Source organism: Anser anser (assembly GCF_964211835.1).
Source record: "Anser anser genome assembly, chromosome: 20".
Lineage (NCBI taxonomy): Eukaryota > Metazoa > Chordata > Aves > Anseriformes > Anatidae > Anser > Anser anser.
The window spans coordinates 2,745,877-2,765,801 of record NC_139741.1 but is presented as its reverse complement, the minus strand read 5'-3'; the positions used below and the strand labels follow the sequence as shown (position 1 = coordinate 2,765,801).

The 19,925-nt window shown below is 38.4% G+C and overlaps 1 protein-coding gene across 17 annotated transcripts in view; it reads right to left on the bottom strand.

Moving 5' to 3' along the window:
* The window catches only part of BCAS3 (BCAS3 microtubule associated cell migration factor), a 357,470-nt gene that overhangs the window by 278,355 nt on the left and 59,190 nt on the right, over positions 1 to 19,925 (bottom strand). For all 17 annotated transcript variants that reach the window (XR_014574348.1, XM_083806832.1, XM_083806831.1 and 14 more), the window contains exons 10-12: positions 13,799 to 13,875; positions 12,021 to 12,104; positions 6,551 to 6,721 (exon numbers count right to left, since the gene is read on the bottom strand). Coding sequence is in view for 16 of the 17 variants with exons in the window: in XM_083806832.1 (XP_083662958.1) it covers positions 6,551 to 6,721; positions 12,021 to 12,104; positions 13,799 to 13,875 (332 nt within the window). In the remaining variant the exon portion in view is untranslated. The remainder of the gene's footprint in view (positions 1 to 6,550; positions 6,722 to 12,020; positions 12,105 to 13,798; positions 13,876 to 19,925) is intronic.

Here is a 19,925-nt window from a genome sequence, read left to right as displayed (position 1 = left end):
CCAGTCCTTCTTGAAAGAAGAAAATTAATTGTATTAAATCACCAACCTGTATTTAATCTTCAGACCGTACTGCAAGATTTGCCATGCCCTTCCCCTACACTTTTGCACTGGAGAATTAGGGAAAACATAAATGGCCGTTTGCAATTTCAACACTACAAAGAAAGGAAAAAGCTCAGAGGAATTACAGCAGTTGACTTAAGCGCACCCTCAACCGAAGAGTGTCTTTTGCAGGGTCCCTCCTAAACCTGCCACAAAACAAACACCTTGTTCAAGTGCCAGTTTGGAGCTTGCAGAGCTCTAAAATCATAGCCTGATTTTTACCACTACATGCAACTTAAGGAAAACAAAACAATGCTTTTATAGTACAAGATGCTTTACACATTATTTTCTACATTAAAGATCTTTAGATGGCTGTAACTGCATCAATACAATACAATTTCTGTGGATTTAGATATACTAAATAGTGCAGGTTTCATGCAGGCAGAGATGAAGACTGGAGCTGTGTAATAAGGAAGGATGAAGCGTTCAAGGCCTCCTCCACGCAGCTTCTCAACTTTTAGAGAACCCTTCTTACAGATGCTAAGTGGAAGACACTGTCTGTGAAGGTGCTGGAGAGGAACGACATCTGCAGGCTAACAAATGGCACATTAAATCAGTCCTGACATTGTGCAACTGGTTCCTCTTGACCAGTTTATGGCTTTTTACCACTGAAAAGAATAGAGTTGGAAATTTTTCTTGGAAATAAAAACAATGGTACAAATTGCCCAATAACGCATGCAAGTGCTGTCAAGGAGCTCGAAGGAAGCGGCTCATTCGGTTTCCCAACACGCAGAGCAGACAAAGCCCACAGGAATCCTGAGGCTGCAATTTTTTTACATCCCAACCCTTTCGTTCTCCAAGGTAGTGGCCTCTAACCACTCCGCTATTAGCAGCGAAAGACCTTACAAAGTACCTCGTTGAAACAGGTTCATCAATCTTTGTGTTACTCATATAATTGCATCACCACCAAGGTTCAGAAGGATGCTCAAGTATCTTCCTCGCAGAGTTCCCTATCCTTACACAGGGAAAGCCCATTTTAGAAAACAAGAAACCATAAACACAACTGACAAGAAACGAACACCAAGAGCTCTTCTACCAAGAAGGCCTCGTCTGTCCCCGCTCTGCCTTTTCTGATGCCCAACCGCTACCTCGTCAAGGAGCTGCAACAGGCTTCCAAAAAAAGCCCAGCCTACCCGGTCCTTCGCTGGACGCTCGAGGCAGAGCTCCAGCTCCCTCATGCCAGCTACGTTAGAGTTCAGCAGAGCACTGCAGCTGATAGAGGATGAGGACAGTACGCTTTATCTCACTCTAAAAGAGAAACAGACAAAACACCTAGGGGATCATTACATCTACTATCAGAAAACAGTGTGTGCACTGCGGGCAATAGATAGCTTAAGCTGAAGCTTCTTTCTCCTATGCAATATTTTTCTTCATTCGTTGCATTTTCCGTGCTGCTGAACAGAAGCCACTAGTAATTAGGACTTCAATTATTTTAATCTTTAGAGGCAAATTACACCACTTATCCCAGCGGAGACATTGTTTTTAAATAAAACATGAAAGTAACACAAATAAAAATGGACACAAATTTAATCAAGCAGGTCCTACTCTTAATATAATTCAGCAAGAATGATCCAATCATCATAAAAACAAGTAAGTTTGGCAATACTTATAAATATGAATATTATGTAATAGAGATCTTTGCACATACACTTAAGCTCTCCATTGGTTTAAATAGCTAAAGATGGTGCAGTGTCCGCCTCGGCTCCTACGACGAACGCACAAAAAAACAACCCCTCCGAACTGACCCCCCCCGACACAACCTCCCCCAACTTATAGCTAAGGTCAAACATCAGTGGAAAAGGGCTAAAAGTGATAAATCTGTGGCATTAACTACTGCACTCCTTTTAATAGAATCCAGCATAAACTCAAAACAGCCTTGTGCTCAGCCTGAACCATTTATCTGAGACAAAAATGTCTTCTTGACAAAAAACAGATCTCCTTTAATAAAAGTAAGGCAGACAGTATTATGCTCCGAGGGAATCCTGTTGCTCTTTTTATATTTATATATAAAAAGAATTCTTCTGTAATACATGTAGATATAAAAAGTGAAGAAAATTGATGCCAAATATATGAGCATTAGAACGGCAAATTAGCTTTTGTGAAAGCTGTTCTTATAAATAAAAGCCCTGGTGTTAATGACCAGGGGAATTATGTACGCAGTTAAACTTTTATTATTGAATACAGTTTATTCTTTTAACTTCTTTTGCTCTAGAATGAATTTTCCCCACAATTCTTGCTCCTGATAAGCAGTATTTGGTCCAATTGTTATCAACTCTTACCAAACGAAAACGAACTTTTGAAACTGCAGCAGTCTACAGTTTTTTTTCCTGAAAATTCCTCTTTAATGCAATAAAAAGTTAATAGGGAACAGAAAAAAAGGACCAATCGCATTTTAAAACATAAAAAGATCAACATGTTATCTTATTTTTCTAAGTTATTTTCAAAATATTTCCTCCAATATTTTCACGTGTTTTGGATGATCTGTGAAAGCACCGCAATGATATACCATCAATCACACTGCTCTATCAAAAGCATTAAGAATCAAGTTTTGTATTTTTAAATGGCCACATATTTCTCTGTCAACCAAACGTTAGATGTTTAACAGATTTACATTCAGTCACAAAACTGGCGACTTTTGAGAAAGGTCATTATTGCAGCCTACACGTGGGTGGCCCAGTTGATGAATTAATTAAGAATACAGAAACAAAGGTCAAAAGAAAATAATTTTTCCTTAAAACTCAAGCCACTAAAGTCTTACACATTTAATTCCAATTACTGAAAAAGAGGACATCTGTACAGCTTTAGTTTTATCCATTTCAACTAATTAACAGATTCAAATAAATAGTCATTACATCTAACTGAAAAGTTTGCTAACACTTCATTAGAAGGAAGTTTAAACAAGCGCACAGCCTTGTTAACATATTTTGGTTTACCACAAAGTTACTTGGGCATCTCGATAATTATTTTTACTCCCTTTACAAACATATCATGACAGCCAACTCCAATAATCCTACATTCCTATGCATTTATTTCATGGTTTCATAATTCAGATTTTCTTAAGGTGCCACCTATTCTGAAGGTAGGAACTATCATGAGATTTCACAATAATACCTACATTTATAAGGCTCATTAAAAATATCTGCCCCATAGACTTTATCTCTGCAAAATCACATCAGAAGACTTTGGTCTTTAATGGTATATTTTTTTTAGTTCTAAGCTAGTATTTCAACCCATGCCACAGCAGCACAGTTCCATGAAATGCACTGACTCCCATCCTGCATTCATTACATTGGATATCTTTGAAATGGCAAATTAAATAAAGCAACTAAGAAAAAGCCTGTGAAAAGGTGTAGTTAGTTCTTCTGGCCTACGTCCAAAACGTGTTCCTTAATCCACATACTAGCAGGTAAATCCACATGGTAGCACACATGTGCAGCTCACTCCATCTTTAAAGCGCCACTGCTGTGCTCCAGGTAAATGGACAAGCACACGCATCGCTGCTCTGTAAGCCCAGCAAAACTTCTCCCCACCGAAAAGTGCTTTCGAACGGACGTGCTTACTTGCTTTAGATTTGCTGCTTTTCTTTTCCATTTCTTTTCTCAAAACTGCTTCCTTTCCTTTATATATTATATATTATCGTAAAGATACATTTCATTACTTGGAAGTTGTTTTATTTCAAAATTTCACCCAAATTCTTAGCTAGACTGTTCACGAAGAAAGAAATCTTTATGGATCTAAAGGAGATGAGGTGTTCCTTTTACACTAGCAGTCAGCTGATGATAAGAAAACTCCTTTCTGCTTCTGAAATTCCCCTTGCTTTCAATTAGGCTGCACAATGCACGTGCACACACTCACACAAATAAATCCATTTACGTAGCTGCTGGACAAATCTCTGATGAAAGGGGTGCAAAGTTTTCAAACTGGCAATTCAGCCCAGAAAACACTTGGTAGGCGTTACTAATTCTTGCCATTTCCCTTTCAGCTTAGGAGGACTGATACTTTTAATGGGTATAGCCCCCCAGCAGCATCCCCACGCAGCAGCCACGAAGTATTTCCAAACATGCATCTTCATAGAAAGCAGCAGGAATGCCACTAAAGCATGTCTTGTACCTCCCCAGACCTCTTATTTCCCACCTGGAATCTGAAAACTGGGATGATAAACCAGTAACTTTAGAAAAAGCACTGCCGGGAAGTGTCAAGAGTACAGAGTGAGCTGTGCAAGACATCTGATAACTTGGCTACGAGTTTACATTGACGTGTAGGAGCAATCCCATTGAGTGCAGTAGGATCATTTGCATCGCTTCAAAGGTCAGACTTCTAAAATGCTTTCCTGAATTGAAGCTTCAGCCAATTGTGCTCTAACAACTCACCAGGACTACCAGCTAGTACCAAAACGTGCCATCTGAACAGCAGCATGTCATTTCTCCCAGGCCTGCCTGCTCCTGGTGGCGTGCAAGAGCAGGATCGCTGCCAGGCTCCCAGGGACGAATCAATTCGTACAACCGGCAGGATCGGACCCTGCCGCACTGCGACCAGGCTGCGTGCACAAACCTGCTGCTGCTGGCTTGCTATGGAAGCACGGCTGGAGGGATGCACAGCAGCTCAGCGGGGTCTGTGAGCACGCACGACACTCCTTACAGGAGAAGAGAAGGGTCTTCACCGGGGCAGCATTGAATGACAGGCTTTATTCAGACCACATCCAAAATGTACTTATTCTTAACAAACTTTCTCTTTCCTAAGCCCACATTTTGGAAAGGAAAGAATACTAAAAAGTCTCCTCTATCACAAAAATCTAATGCAAAAGAAATATTATTTGATTTTTCATAGAAAAAAATAGTATTAATACTGAAAATGAGCCCCTCATGTGGAAAATGATTAATTTAATAACATTTTAAATTTTCAGATGGCAAAAATATGAATGCAAGATGTGCAAACAATTAGGGTACCTAACTTGGAGCCTCCTTCCCTGGAGATTGAAGACAAAAATTATTTCACTAGAACCGATGGTTTATTTATGTTACAACAGCATTATTTGGACAAGGCAAGCGTTATCATTTTTACAACTACTTTTCCATAGTGCCCTTTAGGCTTGATAGCTCCCTACTATTGTTAAGGTCAGAGGACAAGTTCATAAAACCTTTAAATCATACATAACAAGACTTAAAAACCTAAGATATATCATTTTTTTCCTTAGGCCTATGCAGAAGAATCAAAGCACAGACAACGACCATCAGAAATAATGACTGCATTAAACAAGGCTTCATGAGAAATTTATGAAGCAGATTTTTATTTTTTTTTTTCTGGCAGTATAAGAAGAACCAAAAGACCTCTTTTTCCAGGAAACAAAAACAAATCTCAAAGGTCAACAGACTTATTTTAAGACCTGACTCTGTGAGATCTTAAGTAAAATACACTCTTTTCCCCATTCTCCTATTTTTTTTTATTTTATATTTGCAAGAAGGGCCTCTAATATTACATGGACAACCCCTATTTGATACTACATTATGTAGCTAAGTACTTCTGAAACAAATCCGCAGGACTACAGCTCCAACAGCATTCTGCAGTTTTTTTGTTTGTTAAGTAAAACATTTCATTTTCCTCTGAGATAAAAAAATAAATAACTGGACTACTGATTTATCACTAATACCTTACTAAAGTATCTGCAATAAGCATCATGAACACAGGGAAAAACTGAAGTAAAAAGGTTTTCTCTTTTAAATTCAAGAAACGTGAATGTTAGGAAAAAAAATCTTCCAGAACAGCTACAGAATATGAAGTCTGAGAGTCCTGAACACTGACTCCATTGCCAAACACTTAAAACTGAGATGAGTGATAGAAACAAAAAAGATATGTATTTCTATCTCCTCTCTGTCAAAAAGAGGGTTCGAAACATCCATTTGAAGTTTTGTGACTGCTGTATGGATTTTTCAGCAAATGATTTTGGCTGGGGCACTGCACTGTGTGTTAGTAGCAGAACACTACAAATACCTCACAAAACAGCATCATGTTTGATTACGTTTTACTTTTGAAATTTATGTACTTAATATCCAACTTCACCATCTTTTTAAAACTCATATTTAAACAACTCACCGCATTTCTACATAATCTCATTTTCTACCCACGTTACAAATTACTAAATATAATCAGACTACATACACATTTCAACTGATCAGCATAAATCAATGTCAATTACAAACTAGTGTTAGAGAGACAAAATGCGACGTTTCACACGTGAGGCTGTCAAAGCATCATACAAATATGCTCTAAGGACAATATATATTTTGGCTTAATTTCAGTTCCAGGCAGAACTTTGCCACAGCTGAGCGTGTCTGTGAAAGATTTTGACTTAGCGAAAAATCTCATCTTTTTCATTTTCAAAAGCATAAAATACATTTTTCTAGGATTTTTGTCAAAGTGAATCCACATTCTTTTTCTGTGCAAACTGTATTACCTGTCCTTCTGCAACTGTCTCTGTATCAATAATAGTGATGATGCCGGGCACCAGAGGACTTCGACGGATGTTGCTATGAGCTAAAATTTCTTCTTCGGTTGCTCCCGAAGGCAGCGTCCCTGTCAGCTGGGTAACTACCTTCCCAACCATTGTAAGTCCAGTCTTTATCGTCTATAAAGAGAAACAGAACCAATAAATAACGATTAAAGTTGTTTTGTGGATTTACTTTGATTTTTTTTTCTCAACACAATTAATATTATGACTAGATTGTACATACCAGAAGCACACAGGACATGTTTTTGTTAGTGAGACCTTAACTGCAAGATGCTCTGTGTAACAGTAAACTCTTCAAACGGTCAGCATCCTACCAGTTTCATGTATCTACTCTTATTTCAGAAGTAAATGCTTCTAATACATTCTCAAAAACCAGAAACACTTTAGCAATGTCCAATTGTTAGATTTTCCTTTCTTTAACTTTGCTCCATCAGTTGATCATTCTCTGTACCTCATGGAATAAGTAAAGAACAGTGTTACAGACAGAGGTGGTTTTAGCAAGTAATGGTTAATGCTGAAATTAACCTCAAGTGCAACAAAACGCAAGGAATTCAGCCTTCAATAGACATGACAGACACATTCGTTTCTCAGAAATTACGCCTCCTGCAGCTTTAAAACTGAACAGGGGACTCAAACCCAGCAAAATTAAGGACTCCAACCTCAAGGTGCTAGAAAGGTCACCTCCACAAAGTACACACATATCCCAAGTACAAATAATGCGACTTCCCACAGCCTGAATGTTTTCCAGACATGGGACTGAAAATGTATTCACTGCACTGGCTTTTATTATCTAAAGATGCTGAAGATTTTTTTTACGGGTTTGTTTTGTTTCATATTGGGAGGAAGAGGAATTCATTGGAGAAATGTGGAGAAATTCCCATACTATGTACAGGCATTAGGGAAAATACGGATTTTAAAAATACCCAAAACACAACTTTAGGGTTTTCTCCTTGAATCAAGGACTCTGCCTTGTTTGTTATAAAGAATTGTCCAGATCTCTTATGCAATATAGGTAAGAAATAAAAAAGAGATCAGGATGGAATGACACTATAACAAGCCAATTCTTAACTAAAAAGACAAGCTAAGTTGCCTGCTAAATTGAAAAGGGAAAAAAAACATACAGATCACAGGCTGAAACCAAGAAGCAGCCACAAATCAATTGCAACTGCTTTGTTTAGTGCTAAAATCTCAAACTGCAGTGATTAGAAAACACATTAGTGTTCATCAATTAGCAGCCAAACGTTTGTTTTAATAATTCATAGGAAATGACTTACACAAAGTCTGTTAGTGTGTTGTCAGGAAAACCTCTGAAGGGCCAACAGAATTAGGCGCCACACTGTATTGATGGCAATATCTAGCCAGGAAGCCTGATTAACCTCTGAGATGCCTCAGCTGATGTACTTACCCCATTAATGCTAATGGAGATACTACCACTTAAAATCGAGCCATGCCTTTATCATAGGAATGTCTTTGGGGTTTAAAGTCTTTAGTAATATCCTGCCATTTGTTTCTTACTAGTTCTTTTTATACTCAGATACAATAAATGACAATAAAACAAATTTTAACACTGGCAAATTTAGAAGACTGAAAAACTAACAAGAAGTCGATAACGGTATCCGAGGAGCAGACCTTAAATGGACCCAACACCATCACAGGAATGCACTTCAACAGACATTTTCTTTACAAAAACTGACAAGGCAGTTTTCTGACCAAGAGTTAAAACCATATAAAATACACTGCTAGGTTAGAAGCACAAAATACCTAAGCAAGTCAGAAGACCAAAAAGTATAATCAACCGATTTTGAAAACTATTTGTAATATTGTAATTAGGGAAACTGGATGACAATATGCCTAGTAGACATTTTAAATCTCCCTAAGAAAAAAATTAACATGCTTATCTAGCAAAATGAATTACTGTTGCACATTTGAGCAGAGGGGGACTGCAGGGCTACTGAGAAGTAATAGGTGTACAGAGATGCGGCTGAGGCCATTAGCTCAGAACTATCAGCGCAGAGCCATTACAGCACTTACTTCTCCGTGCTATGTGTATGTTTGCAAAAACTTCGCTGGTAATCTTTAACCTTTCCCATGCCATATCAGCTGTCCCCGCTATCCATTACAGCTAATGACCTTGCTCTCACATAAGCTGTTAGGACTCGTTAAGAAGTTATCAGGTAACAAGAGAAAACAGATGCAGCCTTTGCTAAATCAATTTACCGCTACAGGATTAAAAGATACGGAGAAAGAATCAACTAAAGAAGTTATTAGGTGAGAAGAACTTGGTTTATAATTTGATACCGGACATTCGACAGACCAAATACATTTTAAATGAAATCGGTTAAAATCTGCACTGCCCCAATTCCTTCGTCATCAAAGGGAACTATGCAAAGTTCATATGCAGTGAAATTTTCTTAGAAATAAAATGAAAATACTTGATCTGATTCCTTTAGTAAGCAGCGATGCACATTGTGCAAACACACAAATTCTCTGCATGCTCATGTGTACCCTAGCAACTCAAAGGAGCTGTTCACATTCATTCAAATATGTAGAAACACATATATTTAATTAAAATAAATGTATGCACACGTACCTCATTTAATTGAAAAGCAAGTACAACTTTAATTATTTGAAAAAATTAAAATGCATCATTCAGTGCCTGTTAGGCTGTTTTGTTTCAACGGTTGCACATCCTTTTAATGACAAAACAGTATTTTGTTCCTGTTTCTGATAACAAATAAGCCATTTAAGATTTATTTATAAATGAAAAATCTATACAAGGCAGAAAGTTGTATCAAAAATATATGTCTTGGTAATCAACAGCAAAAAACCTCATGTTTAGTTTGAACCAAATGAACATACTATCAATTATAGATTCAAATTCAAGCTAAGTGTTTGCTGAATGCCTATGTTTCACAAAGATGTTCCCCTTTCCTGCTTTTGTCACATATTCTGAAAAGAGCTAGGAAAGGGAATAACACCTATTATTAAATTGATCTTAATTAGCACAGAAATTTTGACTGCTAGGAATACATTATTTTGGGAGCAGGTCTTGAATAGACAGTGAGCTGAAATATGACTCACCCAGGAACATGTCAAGACCAGACATCTCTTCAACAAAACATACAAAAAAAATAAAAAAATTCAAAAAATTTAAAAAAGGATCACAAGCATGGAAACCTAAGGATGTCTTTTCCTGTGTCCCCTTCCTTGCTGTATCCAAAAATGGACAGGTAATGGATAATTAAAAGAAGCAATTTCTCATTTGGGTTCTTATCTACAACGAAGCACCTGGATGTTCTCCCATCACTAACACCATCAAGTAGCAATGGGCTTTATTCGGAAAGGCACTGTACATGCTGGTATTGTTATTTACATCACAAACTGCTATCATATTACAATACAGACTTTCTATATTACTTGAACCATATGCAGGAGGTTATCCGTATGTAATTGGGTCACTCATACCTACAGTAAGATCCCAAAAACTAGTAAAGAAAGCACTATATCAAGTATTACTCTGACATGTAAATGAAATTAAAACTTCCCCTTTGCATTCCAGTATCTGTCAGCTCAAAACTCGTCCTCTACACTGTTAATAAGTAACCAGCAAGCATTAAAGTTGTAGGTGTGCAATAACACACATACAATTTAGCAAAATGATTATCCATTTTCCTAACTTTCCCTATTACTTTATCACTGTACAGAAGCTAAAAATTTTCTCTTACCTATGATTACAGACATATTTTATCTTCAGTATCTATTGACGTGATGCAACATCACTGCTTCAGGGTTTGCATACATTCAGATTAATGAGGGAATTTCTGGATTATGATCCTTAGCAAGTACTGGTCAGGAGGTAAGGTCATCATCTTCATCTTAATGGGCCTTAAAACCTAGTTATCTATGGTTTGGGGGCTAAAGGCTATAACAGATGTGCTTTTTTTCAGATTTTTAGCCTGTTGAAACAAATTAAACAGAATAGTACTTAGTCTTTAATGCCTGCTGGAATATTTTGACAATCATTTCATGGTTTAACAAAGCTTTGGAGTGTTCTTCAGTCATGACTAGGTTTGGCTTTGGCAGTACGCTGATCTGGTTTTAAGATTTTGCCACATCTGATCATAACCATGGCTGATCATGCTAAGCAAGTTGTTTTTTTTTTTTCAAACTTACCTATGCTGTAAAAAAATGTGAATGATGTTGAGATTGAAGGAGTTATAGGAGATTTTCTCCCGTTTTTTTTGCAGATGTTGAAATAATGCAAAGAGATGCAGCAAATTTCATACAGTACCTTCAGAAGAACAGTGATTCAAAAAAAAAAAAACTGTGATTTTTCCTCCCACTCCAACCACAGCAAGATTGTGTCTAAAGCTATGCTGATGGAATATGTTCTTTTTTATGTTTTGTTTTCACATGAGATGGCATGACCTATGTCTCTCTTTGTGGGCTTTTATAACTGTTGTTTTCTTCAGTGACACTGAGCTTTCTGTTCTGTGCTGTCATTTAATTCCTATTATTAGATTTGTTTTGTTGTGTGTATCAGAAATGAAAAGGCTAGTGGTTACAATGAAAGCTTGTAATCAGCATGAAGTTTGCTAGACAATGCCAAAACTCACTCTGTGAGAGTGAGAGAGAGAGAGAGAGAGAGAGAAATTACTTGGCAAAATGTTGCAGGCAAGTCCTCAAGGAAAGGAGCGGGGTGGGATGGGGGAAATAGTAAAACAACAGTTCTGCATATTCTTTGGCTCATTTAAGATTTTTCCAAGCCATGGTCGTTTTCTGATACTATGAAAACGTAGCCATTTCTCTGAAAACAGAAGGATATTATAAAGTCATCAGAACTAAAAAAAAAAAAAAAAATAGGCAATGGAACCTATATGTAAACAGCCATTAATAAACTCTAACCTTCAAAGAAAGCTACTAGGTAATTAATTAGCTCCATACTGTGTTGTCATCATTCAGAGAGATTAAAGCATGTAATGCTGGTGTGACTGAGTCCAAAAAGCACCAAGTACTTGTAATGTCAGTTTTCATGATGCTAAAAGACTAATAATTTACAGTGTTGATGTCCAATCATGTAAACTTGTCGTATTATGAATAGCTTTTATGCCAATCTATTTTACTATGATTTTCCTGTAAGAAGGGTTACTGATATGCATTATTTTTTATTTCAAGCTGTTAATAATAAATAAAAGATCAGTTCTAAAGGACAGGATTACTTTGTCAAAAACAATGTCTACTCAGTAATTTTCAGGATCAGGCCCATACATGTGATGCTAATGTTAGCATGTTTCTTACCTTTCTTTTTCTATTTCTCTTTTGTGAATGAGAAGGGGAAAAAACAGTACAATTCAGCAGGGAAACCTAATAATTATCTTACACGATAACCTCTCCCAGCAGCAGATGATGTACTCACTTTGGCAGCACTAATGACTGTGGCAGTGTAAGACTGAATGTTGTCTCCACAGGCTCCACCACGGGATTGATGGCATCGGATCAGCTACAAGAAGAAAGACAGCAACCAAGTAACTACTATTAAACTACACAAACCCATAACCCATTACCATAGCTTTTGTTTATCGTGTACAGTGGTGTGTTTTTTCCCTACAAACAGCAAAAAGCCCTGCTGAGACACTTAACCCCTTTTTATAATCTTCTGGGTGCCACCCAGACTGTCGCGTACTCAACTCCAGTTTTCAATTACAAGATGAGTACTCACTAAAAATTCATAAACTTTGAAATGGTGGGATTTGGGGTCTGGCAGTAATACCACAAATAAATTTAAATAAATATAATCAAAAGCTTTAGCCATGTATATGTAACTTTAAATATCAGACATTCTAAGAATTTGAATGTGGCTTTCCCCTCCTTTTTATGACAAGCAAGCAAAGCAACGACAAAGGAAGAGAGCAACTTTAAACATTACATTTAATAGATTAGAGGAATGTACATGGGGTTTACTCTATATTGCTTTCCATCAAATTTAATAAATCAAAACAAGACTCTTCTACCTTCCATCAACCTACAAAAGCAGTTCTTGCCATTGAACTCCAACTAACAATAGAAGCTGTGCTTCTTATTAAATAAAATGGCAAAGAACTATGGATATTTGTTACTGGTACACAGAACATGTTTGCCCGTTTAACTGTTTTTGCTAAAAGAAACTAAAAAACCACTGTTAAGATATATTTGTTTCTAAAGGTATTACTTTTCTGCTTATATTTAAATATCTAAATAAAAATAATTAAACTAGGGAGAAAGGAGATGTCCACAGAGAATATACCTGGGAACACACAAGCTATTTAAATTTATTTTCTGATGTAATTCTTTTCGTTGATCAGTGGTTTATATTTTTGGCAGTAGCACTTTTTAAATCTCAAGTTGACTGGTTAAGTTTTATAAAACCCCGTAAGTGTGGCATTAAAGGAAAGGCAGGCCTGAATTTGCAGAGAAATCGGTTATGCATGAAAGGGTATAATAAAGTTATAAAGTCTGTTTCTCTGGTAACTCCTGTTTCAGCCCAAGAAACAGCTATTCCAGGTGCAAGTGGAAGGGAGAAAAAACATCTGCTTCAAAATTAAAATAAGGAATTAGAAGCTGAAATTAAACTTTTCAAACACTTCAAGCTTTAATAAGAGTGATAATTGTTTTGCTTGGGATCTATTTTCTTCTTATATCTAGAAATAAGAAAAATTAACTTTTTTTTTTTTTCCCTAGAGCTTATCAATTTCAGCAAGGATGTGAAAAAAACAGATTTCCTAATCTACAAAGTGTATTGCTGAGTTGTCAGACAAACCACAGGCTCTGTTCTGACTCGGTTTGCCCAAAGAGAATTTAAGAATCCTTCCTTGCCTTTCAGAGGTGTTTTAGGATTTTCAAATGCAAAATGGATTGATTGAGTCTCTCACTGAGCATATATGTTGATAGCTTTCTTCTCTGCCCACACGACTTACGCATTTATCAAGTTCATGAACTTAAATCAAATGCACAGAGTAAAGATATGACACATGAATACCAAAGCGCAGCTAGTGTGGGTCAAAGATTAGATCTGTCATCGTTACGCAAGTCCTCTTACAGATCATCTTTTTTACACAGCTTGTTTCTGAGATTGTTTCTAGATTTCATTCTAGCTCTTGTTTATAGAGTACAAAGAAAAAAAAAAGAAGTATTTTTTGAAATCAAATCTTTCCTTACCTTATTTTCTGCATAAGCAAGCCAACGACTTCCAAGCGCAATAGGATTCATGTTTGGCCCTGGACATGGATAGCAGCCTGAAAAGTTTTAAAAGGCAGCATTAAGAAATATCTTACTGACTTCTTGCAAGGAATTTTACTTATTGCCAAGAAAACAAAAAGTCTAAACAAAAACCTTTCAGTTGCTAATATCACTCAGTAAATGCTTAGATTTTTGTTCCTAAAGATAAGACTGTGGTTAGACGAGCTATTTTGAACAGTTAATTATGTATAAATAATGGTTTCTCCTTATGTTTGCATTTCTTCATGTCATTTTGATACAGCAGGGTGAGGGAGATTTTAAACAATTGACTCAATTGGTTCTGCATCATCACGTTTTAATTAATTTTACTTTATTGACACATTTCAATTGGTTAATGCTTCCACTTCCAAGCTCTTCCAGATTTTTGTGGTGTGAAAATGTGTATTGTGCTTTTGGTTTTGTTTTTAATTATTCTACATACAAGCCTTTAGTTTCTCAGAAGACTTTTGCATATACTTAACTTTACAGTGAATTTGTCATTCCTTTAAAATCAGTAGCAAAATTTCCATTGTTCATCTGCTTTTTATTACGTTATTAAAAATAGATAAATACACGTGTATAAGGTGAAAATAAAATGTGCAACAACTGAGAATATCACACTTAACTACTAAAATTAAAAACAGAAAATTTAAAACTACTGAAATCAACTAGACAATGGTGAAACAAATTAAAAGCTTAAGTAATCTACAACTAAAAGTAGCAAGGTGACCCTCATCCTAATTGCTATTACTGTCCTATTTCCCTGTCTTGTTTCCCCTCCTTTGTTTTTTGTCATTTCAGATTAAGCCCCCTGGGGTGGACGGCTGCTCTTCCTACACCACCGTGTAGCTGTTGCCTGCATTTAGCACTCGAGTCCTACCAGCGTGTCTGAACTTTAACATGCTAGCCCTGACTCCGTGCACGCCTGCGCCGCGTGGTTCCAGCAGGCCGGTTTCAGTGGGATCCTTTGTCCAGGTAGGAGTCTGAAAGTTCAGATACCGAAGTCACACAGATGAAACCACAAAACTGTTTACTGATTAGGGCCCTGATAACAGGATTTGAGCTTGAGTGTTCAAACTTAAGCTAGTAAACAAAGGCCTTCAGCCACGTGCATAATGCCATTTACTAGACCTAAATCCTTTCTGGTACACAAAAGCCTATATAAATAAGAAATATCACAAAGCAGGGGGGGGGAAGGAGGGGACATCAAACAAACGGCCACTCTCTGTTTTCAGCAGTTCCTGCACTAATACAGACAGGTCAGTAATTCAGATTCTCTTTCACTGGTTGGACAAACCCCAAAACATTAAAAAACTTATAGACTCATCTCTCCTCTAAAGGAGCCCAGGTCAGTCGATCCCGTACCACAGGCAGAAGGAGCACGGTGATGCAGCAAGCGGCATTTTAGAAAAACACAGAAAAAGAACAACAAAAACGTATTGCGTAAGATCCCATTCTGAAAAGTAACGTATTAAAAAAAGTTACAGATATCTCAGCTAGTATTCCACCAATGTCTCTTTTTGTCAGACTCTTGGATAGTGATCTGCTCATCACAGCGAGAAAAAGCAAATGTATTCACCTTCTTCATTTGACAAACATCGGGATCTTTTCTAACAGGTCCCCAAAACGTCCAGAATGTTTAGTGAGGACAACAGGCTTTAAGCTGAGCAGCATCATTTTCCAGGCTCGCAAAACAATGAGAAAGGTGTGTGGGGGATTAACTACAGTGTACAGACACAGTTTTACAAAGATTTGATGAAACTCAAAGACACGTTTGATGGCATTTGGTTGGCACGAGCACGAACAGCTGCTGTACCGCTCCTGCTAGGCCAACAGCTCCAGCTCCGTTTTTAGACCGGAGCAGTGAGGGTATTGCAAAATTCGGAAGATCACAGCAAGCTATTTCAAAGGTCAAAAAGCACTGGAAGGAGAAAAGCAGCAATTCATCGAATTAAATCCATCTCAGGCCAGGAAAGCAAAACCAAGCGAGTATTTTCTAAGGCCTTATCACTGCCTTCATCTCAGGAAGGAAAACGAATTCTGAAGAGATGATGCCACAATTGTTATTGCATTCCAGAAGTGCATAAAATGTGGGTAGCCAAAGACTCTTAAGGAACAAAGAAAGCAAGAAAAGGTTGTAAATACAACCCCAAGTAGTAAATACAACCGTGTTCTTCCGATGACATTATAGATCATGACCAGTAAGGTTTTAACGCTGACTTCTGCTTCGGCAATCCTCATCTGGGTCGGTAAGGACATTCAGATCCACCAGATTTTATTTAGTTTTCTCCCCTTTTACGTACAAAATAAATCATTAAAAGCTGTCAGATGACAACCCTCATCACACAGATCTCCACAGTGACTTCAGAATCACTCACTCACATTTCCTATATTCTGCAAGCACCTCGTAATATCCTCGCAGCAGAAAACAAAAGGAGTATCACTCAACAGATGCTCTGTAATGACAAAAGCAAGCATTTTAACAACTCGTGGCAAAAAAGAAATGTCTTTCTTGGAAACGGGCACTGTTTCAATTATTTCTGTGAACTGAAGTAACTGAAGAGCTACAAAAGAGCATTATTCTTCAAATCACAAATCAATCATACACAAAGAACAAAGTAAAGTTATCTTGAGAACAGAATGGTTTTCACCAAACCTATTGCAGGTAGTTTGAACTGGATCTGGTCAATTAGATACAGCTCCACACACACATCAGCCAGTTCTAATAATATCCTCCACCGAGGTCAACAATTCAGCTCAGTACTAAACTCCTCTCCGATACGAAAAACAGCATTAAAAAAAGAGCTATTTCCTCCCTTTCTTTTTCTTTGCAAGTCTATGCATTTTGGAAACTCGCTGCAGCACAAGGATAAACAAAGGGTTATACTTTATGGGAAGGAAAAGCAAATTGTTTTTCTGCTTTCCAAAAAAACAGCTGGAGTCAGCAGAACATCATCTACTGGGCAAATGGGACGACAGACACGGCGTGACCTACCAAGCTCCGCCGCCCCATCGCTACAAGCCCAGCTCTCTTAAAGATTAACTTCTATTTCTACCAAACTTCAAAACAACTGAGGAAAAATCCATTCTAAGCAACAACAGCAGCAATTTTAGCATGTTTACAATAAGGACGAACATGAGACTGCAGAACTAGCTGTCAAGAAGACCAAAGTTTCCAAGTTTTACTGACAGCATGGAGAGGTCATCCAAGAAAAGATCACGAAGGGAAAGTCCTTCCCAAAGTACAGCAAATCGAGCAAGTACTAAAAAACACAAGACCTTACAAATAAGCTTCACTAGCATTATCACCCACAAAGATATAGGCAAAAACCTATGGGAAGCTATTTAAAATGCTTTAAGCATACACTTTATCTCTCTGTGCTTTATGATGACACGCACAGGAAGTACACTACGTAGAGCTGTGAAAAGGCAAAATGAGAAAAACACAATTCTCAAAGTCTGAATGAATCCAAGCCCTTCTGCCACCTTACCGAGGCACGGTGCCCAAGTCCAAGCATCTGCAGCAGGGGCGGAGGGGAAGCGACCGGGGGCTGCCGCGGAGCGGGGCCTGGCTCCCAGCTGGGGACACCACGGGCAGCCCCCGCTGCCTCCTGCGCGGTGCCACGGTTTGGCCATTTCCAGGATCACAATGGTGCCATAGATGAATTAACACGGCCATTTTTCAGTTGCTTCCCATCTTTTCTATTTCTTTAAGTAAGTGACTTATAAAATTGTAATTCAAAAAATACGTACTATGCAATTATCTGGGTTCAAAGATAGCTCCGGCTTTCTCCTTGCTGTGCTGAATTTATATATTTGCTCTTACTGATTATAGAGGAATCCTGAAAGTTACTTAAAGTGCTCTATACAAACATTTGCTTGATGAGTGACCAAAGAGAAGGGATGTTTATTTTGCATTATTTTTCAATTACTTTCATGAAAATCTCTCCCACCCTTTGAAGATTCCTATCTTTACGCCCTTAACAAACACAATCGCCTCATCTCATTCTGAAAATTCACACAAATACCCACTCCTCTCCCTCTGCATCTTTCCACTGATCTATGCCCCTAGAGAAAGTAAGACTCAACTCCTTTCCTTAAATTGTATGCAAAAAGCTGGTCCTCTAGCTTCTGTAATGGCAGTGTGAATATAGAGACATCAACCAGGAAGGGAAAGCAACACACCCCTTTGCCCCCAGCTTTTACACAAACAGCACATCAGGAAAACACCGTTAAGAGAAGCACAGGGCCATCATAAAGTCATGTCAGCTCTAACAGAGATTAAGCGAATAAATCACAAAACATGCCACTATTAAAACTCGAATCATTAGTATTGGGGCAGCTCTCTATTAAGCTGCACAGGTTTTTCATGGGGAAAAAAGCTTAAAAAAGGTAAGAGATAGCGATATAGATACACAACCTCAGCTCTAGATACACGACCCCAGTGTGAGGTGCAGAGCTGGGGACTGAACACTACAAGGAATTCCGATACCCAGATCAACTTGGTGGTTCAATGCTTCACATCCAAGCACGCAATCTGTGGAATCCCAGAGGCAATTAAATGCTGACAGGCATCCACGCTCTCCCCAGCCCCCTTCCTCGGGGGCCGTGCCGCTGCTTCCCGTGACAGAGCCCCAGGCCCAGCAGCACCCGCAGCAGCGCCCTGCTCCTTCAGCAAGCAGGGATGCACGTGTCCTAAGGGACTCGGCACCTGTACCAAGCAGAAGGCACACCAACGGGACCTGGTGGGAAGAGATACGCTGTGCGGGTGGGAGGAGAGGGATTTTAGGAAGAGCTTTCCCCCAGAAGTGAGCGCTGCCATGGTTAAGGCCATAAGGCTGCCCTTCGGTCCCTGCTGGAAACATCCCACCCAGCCCCGACGGCTCCGTTAACCGAAGAGCTAAGTAAGCTCTTATCACTGCAAAGTATTCAGGTTTAAATATGCACTAGAAGACAATGTTTCTCTCCAGAAAAATCTGACGCTAACAGTCAGCGCTTGTCTGAACTAAGTCAGAATTTATTTTCCATTTACATGAACTGTGTGCTCACCGCTGAGCACGGCTCCTCACCCCAGGCTCTGCTGTCTCCTTCTCAGGCCGCACTAAAACCCATTGTAAAATGACGTGCTGTAAACTGCTGCAAATCAATGTGAAATGAATACAGCAAAGTAATGAAAAAGCCGAATCAGAAGCGTCCAGAACAACGCAGCTTTTCTCCCAGCACACCCCAACACGCTTCTCTTAAGACACTACTGGTCAGGGCCTTCTTTCACTGCGCGCTGTAACAACTCGTACTGCCCAAACCGACGTTATAGTCCTGGGGGAGAAAAACAACAGCAACAATCTGTTTATGATATTTTCCAGCCTTTCATCTCCTTTATCTTGACGTTTTGTTTTTTTAATGCAAACCATTTTAGTAAGTTGTCCTCTTGTGTCTTCTTGTGCATCTGTTTAATTGGAAAACTGCTCTTTTCTGCAATTTTCTCTGCCTCCTTTCCTCAGCTCTGAGTTCCTCTGTACTGAAACATACTCAGCCTTTCTTGGGATCAGTTTTAAATATTATCCTCATAATTACTGTACCTGTTTTTAATGGATGTTCCACACCTCACGTCTGCACAACTGTTTAACCAACACGCAGGTGTGAGCAGCATTATTATCAAATCTTCTTAGGATTCAGTCTCTGATCCCAACTATGAGAGAACTGGCATCTCTTTTGGGTATGATGGACATGCCATTGGGGTAGGATGCAGGGAGCAAACACAAGGTACCCTGGTCAAGTCAGAAGACCTCCAGGGCTAGCCTCCATCCTAAGGCAAATCTAAGTACGTGAAAGCTCGCTGAAAAAGCAGGCTGCCGGCTAAACAAGGTTTTCTCTTTCAGTATGTGGACAGGTTCATTAAAAATGACGTGTGCTGTCATAAGTGGATGGTTTTTCTAAATGTATTTTTCTAAGCGAATTTCCAAGATGTGTGTCACTGTTCAAGCAAAATTATTTGCCTTTAATCATTTACGGTAAATGCCAGGTATCACTTTAAAATCCATGAAGCAGTGTTATTGTGCATTTTTAA